General features: G+C 37.2%; 1 protein-coding gene across 1 annotated transcript in view; it reads left to right on the forward strand.

Annotated features, from left to right (window-relative positions):
* Positions 1-12,457, forward strand: part of LOC145987833 (KIF-binding protein-like) — a 28,787-nt gene extending 16,330 nt beyond the window's left edge. Inside the window, exons 6-8 of the mRNA XM_083122571.1 lie at positions 1,727-1,987; positions 4,424-4,571; positions 8,833-12,457. Of these exons, the coding sequence (XP_082978697.1) occupies positions 1,727-1,987; positions 4,424-4,571; positions 8,833-8,961 (538 nt within the window). The 3' untranslated portion in view covers positions 8,962-12,457. The remainder of the gene's footprint in view (positions 1-1,726; positions 1,988-4,423; positions 4,572-8,832) is intronic.
* The last annotated feature ends 45 nt before the right edge of the window (positions 12,458-12,502 follow it).

A 12,502-nucleotide genomic window follows, 5' to 3' on the forward strand; every position in this document is an offset into this window, starting at 1 on the left:
GTTCTGTCTTTTTAGTTTATTAGCGTACATATGAAGGTATGACATACTCAAATTACAATACAATATACCCATTGATACTATTATTAACAAGCAGAGTTTGAAAATGTCCTTTGTTTCCCTGAGTAATATTATGGGATAATATATATATAACTTCTCCCCCCCCCCTTTTTTTACCTTGCCCACTAATTGGTAGGCACATGGCAATAAACCATTCACATTCAATAAATAATCTATGTGCAGTGACTGTGGTACTTTCACTCAGGTGTGTATCCAGAATTTTCTATCTGGGTGTTTTGGGTGCAAGTTCATATTTAGGATAGGTGAAAGGTAAATTTAAAACCAAAATTATCAAACTTTTGATCTTTGTAAAAATTTGGTAGGTGTGTGGATAAATTACTGGTTTCAGTATGTAGCTGAACAAATTCTTGCCATGTCTTTTACACTTTCTCACCATGAGCTGTTCTTGGAGTTCCTAGACACCCTTGAAATCAGATTTATGATAAATACCGTATTTACGCGTGTATAATGCACGTGCATGTATAATGCACACCCTGGTTTTCGATGGGGAAAAGTGACGAGCAATTATATATTGTATATATAATGCGCAGTACAATTCAGGTTCAAGAAATGACTTTCTTAGTTGTAGGTCGTAAAGCTGTTGCTATGCCGATCAAGAGTGAATGACTTCATACCTATTCAATGAGTGACCTCTTGCTATGTGGATCAAAGGGAGAATATTCTCTTGTGTAAACAGTAAGTCACCAACCCAAAAGCTTTCACTCTTTAACCACCTTATTTATTCTGTAATAGTAGAAAGCAAGATCAAAATTATGTTATGGATTTGAAGTGCTCACAAACTTATTTTGTATTATTTCTCGCCCAATGAATACCGCTGATACACATCCCATGTAACGGGAGGTGCATGCTTGAATTCCACCAGAATGGCACTGCTTTTGTTGGTGTCGCAGAACATTACATTGCAAAGTGAAAAATCGCGGGAACTTTTATACGTGGTTTTTGCTTATTCCTTCTTTACTTTTTCTAAAAAAAACTTCAAAATATGTACTTTTTCTGTGACTAATGTAACAATTATACGAGGCATATTCATGACCCTCAAAATAGCAGTTAGCAGCACAAGATTTCTTCTATTAAGACATCTACGCACTCCATATACATAATATTATTTGGCCAGTAATACATTTTAATAATTATTTTCTTTTTCCTTACCTTTTCTTTCATCCAAAGTGCCATAAACATCAGAATGTTCCATCATTTTGTGATGAGTTTATTTCAACCGCATTTCATATAAGTGTCGCTATCTTGAATGGAATACTGTTGCCATATTTAGAAACTGCAGGATTTAAGCTTTACAATGATATATAACATGGTAGGGTTCAGTAAACATGAAAAATCAATGCATGTGTCAGAAAACATGGAATGACCCTGAATGGTTTCATGTTGGCTGTCCGAATTATTCTGTGCATAATACGCACCACAGTTTTTGGAGACAAATTTTGGAAAAAAGTGCGCATTATACATGAGTAAATACGGTACAGGCTTCTAAAAATTATAGTTCTTTTGCACACCCTTCATTATGTTCATCTAGTAATACATGATTAACTTATGCATTTTAAATAAATATTTTGCTGTTTAGTTTGTTAAGATAGGCAATTATTTTGAATGATCAAATAATATTAACATATGCTATTTGTTTCTTTCTTTAAAGGCAGAGTCGAATGCACAAACGACGAGTAGATCAATTAGAAGCTGTGTTGAAAGAACTGAATCCTAGATACTACCTGCTGGTATGCAGGCAATTGTGGTATGAATTGGGTGAAACTTATTCTGATATTCTCGATATAAAGTTGCAGAAGCTTCAAGCGACAGATGAACGACCAAGTCCTCATGCTTTGTGGAAAATTAATCATTTAGCTGAACAAAGTATAGCCCACTTCAGGAGCTTCTTGGAATCAGTCAGTGATCAGAGGTAATCATTTATTTGAATACTATTCTTGTATCTCCTCCATTTTTGGATTCAGTATGTAAACTATGTTTTGTGTGCAAAACCACAGCTTTTCACATGGATGATTTCATTTTATTTTTTTTATTTTTGCAATAAAAATTTGTAATTACTAGGGATGAAATTTTTGCTGATATCAATATGACCAATGGTAACACTATTAAGTCTTGTTTCCATATTTAATAAAACATTAAAAATAGTGACAAAGGCAATATTTATTGTAAAATATTTTAGATTTTAGTTTGAATCTTTGTCTGAAGAGGATCCTGTTAGAGGGTGGATGCGTTACATTATAGTAGTGTGTTATTTTACAATAAATACTGCCGTGGTCAGCATTTTTAGTGTTTTATCAATATCACATTTACTGATACCCATAGGCATAACTATAGGGTCAAGGGGGCATTTTCTCTTCCTCAAAATTTTCAGGTTATATAAAATTTACAAGTTAAGGATAATTTTGTTAACATCCTAACACCTGAGGAGCTAGGTAATAAATAATAATATTTATGATTTTGCAAAACAGTTATTTAGCAAATAATCCTGGACACTATTTTTATTGGGCCTCCCTGATGGCGCAGTGGTAGTGTCGTTGCCTTGTAATCAAGGGGTCCTGGCAGGCCCGAAAGTGTAGACAGCACATATTATTTTGCTCACAACTTTGGTGAAGGATAAATTCACATAACATGAACAGCATCTATTACATTCTTTATCTGTACCTTCGCTGCCCGTGTTGCGACCTCCCGTTAATACAAAAATCTGTGACTTTGATGTCATCTGCGTCAAAGGTCAACAGATCCCATGTTTTGGGAACGAAGGGGAGTTTCATTGCTTCGGCCAAGGGTGGAATATAGGCTATGGCACTATGATTGAATATTGTGCATTTTTCTTCTGTGATATAAATATCTGTATCATCAGAAGTAGTATGGAGTGTGTAGTAAGCGATGATTTCAGTAGCAGTCAATTAACGCTGCAAGCAATGTTTTAAAAGATATAGAAAAATGTAGTTTTTTTATATCCCCCCACATAATTTACCTTCATTTAACAGTGTTAAACTTTTGAAAAATGGACTTGGTTTACAAAGCCACCCCTGATAACCAGTGAGCCCCCCCTGGAGATCAATTCTAGCTACGGGCCTGGGTCCCAGATTCGATACCCGGTGGAGGCATATAGTGGTTCGGATACAACTTTAAACTGTAGGTCCAGACCCGATTAGCCGTACTGTGCATAAAGTGGACTTAAAACACCAAATCAACCAAGCAATTATTTTTATGGGATGAAAAATGTATCAACTCTGTCCCCCCCTCCCCAAAAAGTTAAGCCTCAAGTTCGTACCTGTCCTCCCACAGTTAAGTCTCAAGTTACGCCCATGCTGATACCTGCAATGGACATTCTACTCATCGGTTATAATATTACAAACTCTCCATGAGTGGTTAATTCACCCTCTTAATTAATATATGTAACCAGGTAACTGCAATAGGTTTTATCTTAGAATACATTTTTACAAGCCCAGTGTAAATGAATTATGCCTTTATATTCATTAAAAATGAGCTGCTATTTAGCTGAATGGTAAGTGCTTTCACTAGGAGCTCCAAAATTTTGATGTTGATTCAGCATCATGATGATAATTGGGGAAGTACTTGAAAGTGGACTCTGGCCTTGAAAGCCAGAGAATGTCAGCAATGGGACTTATGCATAGCGCATTACCCAATACAAATTTGGTTTAGTTCATTTATTCAAAAATAACAAGAGAATGGCAGGAACTAATTACATGATACTTGTAGAAATATCTTGTTTGCAAAATGACTAGTAATTTTACTGATATGTCTATATTGGCCTATTCCAATAAAGTACTGATTAATCTGTACCATTCCTTTGATTTACATCAGTGGTAGATCTAGATATCTTTCACAGCACACCATTCAGTGGAAATTACATTTCTTAAGATAAATAATGTAAACTATATTTTTGCTCCCAGCATCCAACATAGCCTATATTAAAAACCACCCGTGCAAAAAGTATACTTCATATGAAGCATGAATTTAATATGTAATGTAATAGTTTTGCGTAATGTGTAATAATATATTCATTATTTAATTTCTAAACAGCATATCAGGTAATGTTTCACAAACTTTCAGCCAACAACAAACAATTAACCCTCTTGAAACTGATCCAGCAAACTATGTAGTCCACACTGCAGATTTCTTCTTTCAACTCTATTTGGTCTTTTGATGCAGATGAGAAGTTTATAAAAACATTACCTGTTATATAAAATAATCAATGTATTGTTTATGAATTAAATAGGGGGAAAATCTAGGAATTATGTGTTCTTAGAAAGAAGCAATAGGTCAAATGTAATTTATGCTGTAATTATATGTAAAACAAATGATATATGTTTTGTTGCAGCAATGAAGAAGTAGAGGAATTCTCAGAGGATGTTTTAAGGCCTGCATTGGTGGCTTATTTTCACTTGGGCCGCCTTTACAACAGAATGATCATTCCAGAGAAGGCAGTCAAGTTGGAGAAGCTGTCTCAGAGCTTAGAATGCTACAAGGTAAGTTTAGAATTAGTGATGGAGAACTTAATTATCCAATGGCTAGAAACAAATGAAACTAGATAAGAAATCATGGACAGTGCCTGTTTATTTATTTTCCATGTCTTTACTTGATGAACAGGCAAATATCAGTTATTCAAAGTCACACATGATCATTTCACAAGAAGACAATTTTAGTATTTCTTTTATCATGAATTGGACCTAACGAGTTAGAAAAAGTACTATTGATTGCCTGAAGAGCATGCCCTGGCAATGTTTTTTGCTGAGGGAAAATTAAGGTCCGTCTACCATGATATGAGCACACAAAATACCTGAGTCCTATAAGACTCAATGTTAATTGCGGCATGAATATTTCGTGTAAGAAAATAAAATAACATTGCAGCAGAGAACAGATACACACATTGTTTACTGCTCTGCCAAGAAGAGAAACTCACTGACACTGTTGAATTTCAATACTAAGGAAGCGAAGGGAGTGTGGTTGATGCAATCAGCTGCTTACCATGTAATCCCACCCCTGCATTACCAAAATGTGTGGTGTTCTTCAATACATCGTCATCACCTTTATTCAGTGCCAAGTGTTTGTATAATCATGCAGGGAGAAGTTGCACACAGCAAATGCAGAGACATAATATTTAATGTTGTTTATTTCTTTTAAACAATGGAACAACAGAGAAATTTTAAATATGACAACATGGGGACATGCAGGTACAAGCAAGGGAGGATGAGAGGCATATTCATCTGTGGTGTCTACAAGAGGAGTAAACAAATGATTTTCCACTTCGGTTCACAAGTTGACTGCTAACTTTGTCTTCTTAGTTACAAAATTTCCTTCCATGCTACTACCTGTACTTCGAGGAGTTTTGTGTTCATTCCCATTGCAATCACTTGGTTACATGTTACCTCCACACCTGTGTTTTTCCGTGGCACAGTGCAACATGCAGGGGTAGCTTCACTTTTGTCTATAATGGTAAAATTCATGTATAGTTTTGTAAAGTAAATATCGAAGTACGCAGTTTCTTTTTGTAAGGCAAAACTACTGCAAACACCTAGTCACATACGCCGCTTAAGAAGGTAAGTGAACCATTTAGGTTCTTCATGGAACATTTACAATTTTACATTGGATCGGTAAAATATTGGTTATTGATGTATTTTATATCTACTTTGTAATTTATATTCTGAATTTGTGCGTTTACTCACTAAATATATTCACAGTATAAAAAGTATAAAAAACTTACGGGAGTGAGTATAATAGTCGCAACAATCCTTGCAAACGACGTTTCGCGAAGCTACGCTTCGCTTCTTCAGGTTTTCGTATCAGTAAATAAAATACTTCGTCATATATATAAATAAATCCAGGATTAGGTAAAAAAGGGTAATGGGGATATAGAATGTAAAATTATATGACGTTAAAGGTGCCATATAGGCTAGGAGATAATTCTAAAAGAAGGGTGTACCCATACTACCATACAGCCATTCATTCTGCTTGATTTTACCATTATGCCAAAAGCAGGGTGCTAAGTGCCAACGAAGATCAAACTGTGCTTGGTTTAGTACCATTTTTCTGCGGTTGGCATTGCGGATTGAGGAAACACTTGCTGATTCCTAGGCCCTCGCCGATCTTTGCACCCCCCTCACCTTCACTGCCCCTTTCACTCCTCACCCACTGTCTGATTGACAGTACCTAATCTAGTCAATTGTACTTACATTGTGCTCATAATTTTATAACGCACATTAAATTCCTAAAAAGTAGAGAACTCGAAATAAGTATAAATGAACTGCAGGAAGTTCCTCACTTCCTACATGGAGGAATCACTCCTGGTCTGAACTTTCCCAAGTTCTGGCCCTGTTACAGATAAAGGTCGCAAATATTATTTGAAATTATAAGTTATCTAGTACTATGGCATACTAAATAATTGGAGATGACAGATTGAGTACCTGGTGATTTGACATGGAACAGTCTAATTATTAGCATTACACACATTCTTGATAGTAACTCATCACTAGAGGCACATATTTTTGGTAAATACAAAGGCAAAATTTCGGTACAAAAACTGAGTCAATTTCGGGTTCAAAAGCGGTAAATAAAATAAAATATCGGTGTTATAGCGGTGAAAAAATGGATGAAAAGTGGTATATAAAAAGACATATTGGTTTTAAAATTGTGAAAATAATCCTAAATTTGATTTAAAAACTACTCTTATTCCACAGAATTAACATTTCACTTCTAATAGCACATTTATGTAGTTATCAGAGTATTAAGTTCATTTCTGTGTAAAGGAGTCCATTTTTGCTTCTCCAATATTAACAGCAGAATTAATCAATTTTCCGGGAATTGCATAACTCTCAGGATAATTCAGACCTCGGAAGGTGTCACAGCGGTGAATAAACCCTGAATTTCGTGTTTGAGAGTTAATTTCGCTTTTTGCAGTTCATTTCGCATTATTTCGTGACAAAATATGGTCACAAAATGCACCTCACACCTTTCAAAAACATGAAAAATTAACACTACAATGTGTTTTTCAAATTTCGTTTTTTCGTCAAAAACGAAATATGCATGCCCCTACTCATCACATATTATGTAGTTTTTACAGAAGCTATGTAAGAAGAATCTTTCAATAAAGATAAACACTCCTTTAGCAGATTATGAAAATGAATTATACACTCATGGAATTGTATTGTTAAAAACTTTGACTTAGTACAAAAGACATCATCAAACTACTTCTTGTCTGAGATACTAAGGATAATACATACTGAACATGGTTAATCCAAAATGGCTGCTTCTTGCTGAGATCTTTGGTGGCTTTAGGTGCAAGTCATGTTGTTGGAAGCCTACTCAGTATTTTAGTTTCACTTTGGGGTATTGGATTATTTAATTTAATTTTTATGGTTTTGTATGTTTTATTAATTGTGGAATAATCATATTTTAATCAGTTATTAGTCATTGCCTGTGATAATTTATTGTGGAAAAAAAAATTATATAAATAATTTTCCTTAGAGCTGCTAAGATTTGAAAGAGCTTGAATGAAGATGATGTTCTTGTGGGTTCTGGAAAAGATTCTTAGCTTTTTTAGCCTCAGTATGAGACTTGCATTACTCCTCAGGATCTTCTCCAAAACTCACTCACTCATTAATTATCTCATATCATAATCTGAGAGAAACCTTTTCAGTATTTTTACCAGATAAGCTTCAAGATGTACTTTACTTTTGAAAAATCATATATGCCACTGAACTATTACCCTTAAATCATGAAGTTAGAATGAGGATGCTGGATTGACCAATTTTGTTCCTTTGGGTTGTTTCTTAAATATCTCCTGGTCAGTGGACAAATGCAATCAGATTGTAGTCATTATTTTGATTAGTGGTCTGAGGGGCATATTCATCCAGATTGAAAGCAAGATTTTGATTGATGGCCTGATGGGCAAATGCATCCAGACTGTAGGCAATATTTTGACTGATCATTAGGTGGTAGGGCCTCCCTGATGGCACAGTGGTAGCATCGTCGCCTTGTAATCAAGGGGTCCCAGGTTCGATACTTGGTGGAGGCACATAGTGGTTCGGATCCCACAACTGTAGGTCCAGTCCTGATTAGCCTTACTGTGCATAAAGTGGACTTAAAACACCAAATCGATCATGATCATTAGGTGGGCAGATGCAGTCAATTTGATTGGCAATCTGGTGGGCAAATGCATTCATATTGCAGGCAATATTTGATCACCAGCAGTGTGAATGTTTACAACTAGATCACTCATCCCAAATACCGGTAGATGTGTGCATTCACATACATGCAAATTGGTTGGTTCTTAAAAATAACCAGATTCCTTGTTCTATCACCTAGTGAATGAGTAACTGGGAAAATAACCAAATATTCCAGCAATTTCAGAACAATCACATTGATGATGCAATTGCCTCATAGCTTTGTGAATGGTAGGAGGAATCAGTTTGTGTGACTTGAAGAAAGGTACAATTAACTGTAAATATATTGGTCTCCACCATAAATTTGTTGTAGTTTTCATTTAAAAAAATAACCTTTCCCACACTACCCTCCAACCTTTCTATTATATCTTGATTGCCAAATGTATGTGAAGATTTCGCTTCTTTAGCTTTGCACCATACACCTTCAACCTTTGTCCTCACGTGGCTACTAAATGTCTGTTTTGTACATTCACTGTTGTACAAATAAGTGTGCTTCATGCTATGCATTTCCAACATCTCTGATCTGTCTACAATGCAGTTTTAGTACATACTATTATTGTTATTACAGTTTGTTGTAGACTACTGCAACAGATTCCCAGAGGCAAAAAATGTGATGAGTGCTGAACTTGGAATTTGTCAGGACATGGTGAAGCTGTTGCCATTGAAAATGGAGAAATTTAGTGGAGAGGAACAGTAACTGTGGTCATAACTTAATAAATTTGTGTAGATATGCAAGTCAAGGATGTAAGTTTGTTTTCAAATGTACTATTGTACGTTGCATTTAGAATGCCTTGTTTATCTGCTCTTTCATTTCTGACTTGCTTTCACAAGGTGGCATGCCAATTTTTAAACATGGAAACGTACGTGAAACTTATGCAGTGTGTCATGTGAATGTGGTTAGTACTTTGAGTTGGTGTGTCACAATTTCTCAATGCAGCAACAATAATGAAAGCAAGTAGGAAGGAGGATGGTACATTTTCCACAAGTCCACACATTGCACCTGAAGGATCGTAAATTATTTATAACATTGTAAACATTTCTAGTTAAAACTGGAAATTTGTATGTAATAGGAGTTTGTAAGAATGTGACCGTGTTGTTGCAAATACGGAGAAACTATTTTGTGTGGTTGGCTACATTGAATTGCTTCTGTTATGGTCAAGTGATGTGTTTGAGTGATTGTATGGTTGTGTGCTTACAAAGAAAGAATTAAAAAATCAAATTATTTTATTTTTAAATCAACCAATAGTATAACATGTGATTAGCATGCCAAATAAGGGAACTCACTGGTTAAGGATTTTAGTGGATTTTCAAAGGAAAACCCATTCATGATAAAATGTGAGTCCTGAATGGTCTGGATTTTGTACTAAATGCCTATTATGTTTCTGTGAATGTATTTTTAGTACATAAGCATATTTCAGAGTATAACAAATGTTGTGTAAATTTTATTGCACTTAAAATTGTGTATTTTGGTTGTTATTGATGCATGAGAGAGTACCCTAAAACAAAGGCAGTAAACAAATTATGAGAAGGTTGCATAAAATAGCCCAGCCATTTTCTAAAGGACATATCAGTAGCAACACTGATTAAACATATCCCAAGGCTACATTTCTCCCACTCCCCCTCTTGGAAGACAATGTGATTGATCGTTTGGCCTATTATATTCCAACTGCTCTTGCACCTTCACATTTTGTGTTGAAAGAACATGCCAGTCGTGTGATCATTACTTTAAAATGGAAGTATTTCCAAGATTGCATGCAAGTTCATTACCGCATGTTTCTTGCCCTTTGACTACACTTTCCTGCCTGGTGGCTTAATGTTGTTGCCTTCTAATCAAGGGGTCCTGGGTTTGATCCCTTGTGGATAGACGTTGCACAATGGTTGAAGTCCCACTTAAACCATATGACCAGTCCTCAGCCTAACTGAGCATAAAGTGGACTTCAAAACAAATTTTGGCTATTAAACTCCATTTGGATGGGGATCTCCTGATGGCATAGTGCTAACATTGTCAACTTTTAATCAAGGGGTTCGAGATTCAGTAACTAGTGGAGCCACATAGTGGTTCACATCCCACTTTAAACTGTAGGTGCAGTACCAATTAGATTATCTGTGCATAAAGTGGGTTTAAAACAAGAACTCAGTTCTGGATGGCTACACTCAAGTACTTTTTTTGACCTCGAAAAGGACTGCATTAAGGGTTAATGCTCTCACTTCCCCCTGCTCCACTGTCGTCATGAAATATCATCCATATACCCAGCCGATAGGGTGTTTTGCTGCAATGATCACAGATGTGGAAGTACACTCATGGTCATAAGTTAAGGTATTTACGAGATCAACTAGATAGAAAACATTGGGTCACTGCGATAATTGATGCAATAAAATGTGCCCTGGCAACACTGAAACACGAGAGACAGTAATACTGATACAAGATATAAAGGAAAAGTGGAAAATGACAGTGGGCATCACTTAACGTGGTGTGGTCTCTCTCCACCAGTGGCATACATTTCGTGGTGGACGGTGTCAGAACCATTCAATACAGCATGTGGTGACCCCGAATGGCAATACATGTTGCACAACGGCTCCCCATACTGTGAATCAGGCCGTCCAGCATGTCCTGCAGTAACGCATCCCATTGCTGGAAAAGTGCCCTTCGGAGGTCTACAATGGTCCATGGTGTCAGAGCTAGGACTGCAATCCTGCGACCTAGAGCATCCAATGCATGTTCAATTGGATTGGGGTCTGTTGAGCGAGTGGGTTGCTCCAGATGCTTAATGTCCTCGTACTGCAGATGTTAGTAAAAAAAATTCTTATTAATTATGTGTACAATTTTGAAAAGTGGTGCACCCCGTATATCGTTAAACATTGCTGAGTGCCGAACATCATTTGAAGTTGGTGTCCCCGAACATCGTTGAAAGTTGGTGCCCACGTTGCAACGTCTGTCGTCGAGAAAGGTGCCTACTACACCTACATGAGTACGTCAGCAGGATGCAAGTCTACTAGCTTAGCAACAACCAATCAGTAGTACCAAACACACTGCAAAGTTTTACCCATTATGCTAACCTTATCTCCAGTGGTGGCATGAGACACTATTTCACTCAGGGTTCGGGAAAAAGTACACTGTCTAAAGTTAGAGAAAGTTTAATGACTATAACTGGATACACTGTAAATGTTGTAAGTTTAGGACACACCCGCATAGGATATTACACTCACTGGCCTATGTACTGCCACACAATGGGGTGAGAATGGCTTCTGCAACTGCTGTAAACTGAGAACAGGAACACTGCTGCTGCTTCCCTCTGCCGTCGAAAACATTGCTCCAACTCTCGTTAGGAATGTGCTGTCCTTGTGCCGACTTCTGTAGCTGCAGGCTTTTTACAGGGAACTGTTGGCTTTTGGGAGCAAGGGCATCTATTAGGGTTACCCTCACGATAACTGTAGTATTTTCTCTGACCTGTAATTTTATCTTGTGGGTGGTTGCCTAGAAACCCAAAGCCACACTACCCTGGTGGGCTGCCGCAGGTTGATCGGGGAGGAAACCTCTCACAGCAAGCAGAGTGGGTCCTCTCACTCTAAAGTGGAGTGTATCTCTCTCGCCAATAGGTGGAGTGGGATATCTCTCACTCGAAAGTTGAGTGGGTTCTCTTCCCAGCGGCAGAGTTCAACCTCTCTCGCTGAAAGGCGGAGTGCAGCTTCTCTCGCCCGCAGGCGGAGGACAATTTCTCTAGGGTGCTTGGCCTCTCGCAACAGCGGAGAGCACCTTCCTTCCTTCCTTAGGATGCTTGGACTCTCGCAAGAGCGTAGTGCTCCTTCTTCCAGGTCAGTAGGTAAGAGAGATCTTATCGTGAGCCGACCTGAAAGCCAACTCAAGAAAATCTGCTGCGCGGCCGGTTATATACCCTCGGTTCAACTAGCGCCGTTCACGCAAACTACGTGGAACCGTGCTAGAGCAGGCAAGGCCATCTGTACGGCAGTACATTGAACTACGTGCTCAAGGCACAAACGATAAATACATATTATAATATTAAACGTGTACTAAACGTTAATATACAATTATCAGATAAATAATACATATTCTTTGCGACCACGCAGGGCGTGATTAACATTACAACTCAGCATAATATGCTAACACAGATCACCTGACCTCATTATCACCAGTTACAATGAATGGTTAACACAAATAACGTTGACAGAATTAGCAATTAACATGGAATAATAACACTCAGAAACTAAATAATTGTGAT

The sequence above is a fragment of the Lepisma saccharinum genome, chromosome 5 (assembly GCF_977018435.1).
Source record: "Lepisma saccharinum chromosome 5, izLepSacc3.1, whole genome shotgun sequence".
Lineage (NCBI taxonomy): Eukaryota > Metazoa > Arthropoda > Insecta > Zygentoma > Lepismatidae > Lepisma > Lepisma saccharinum.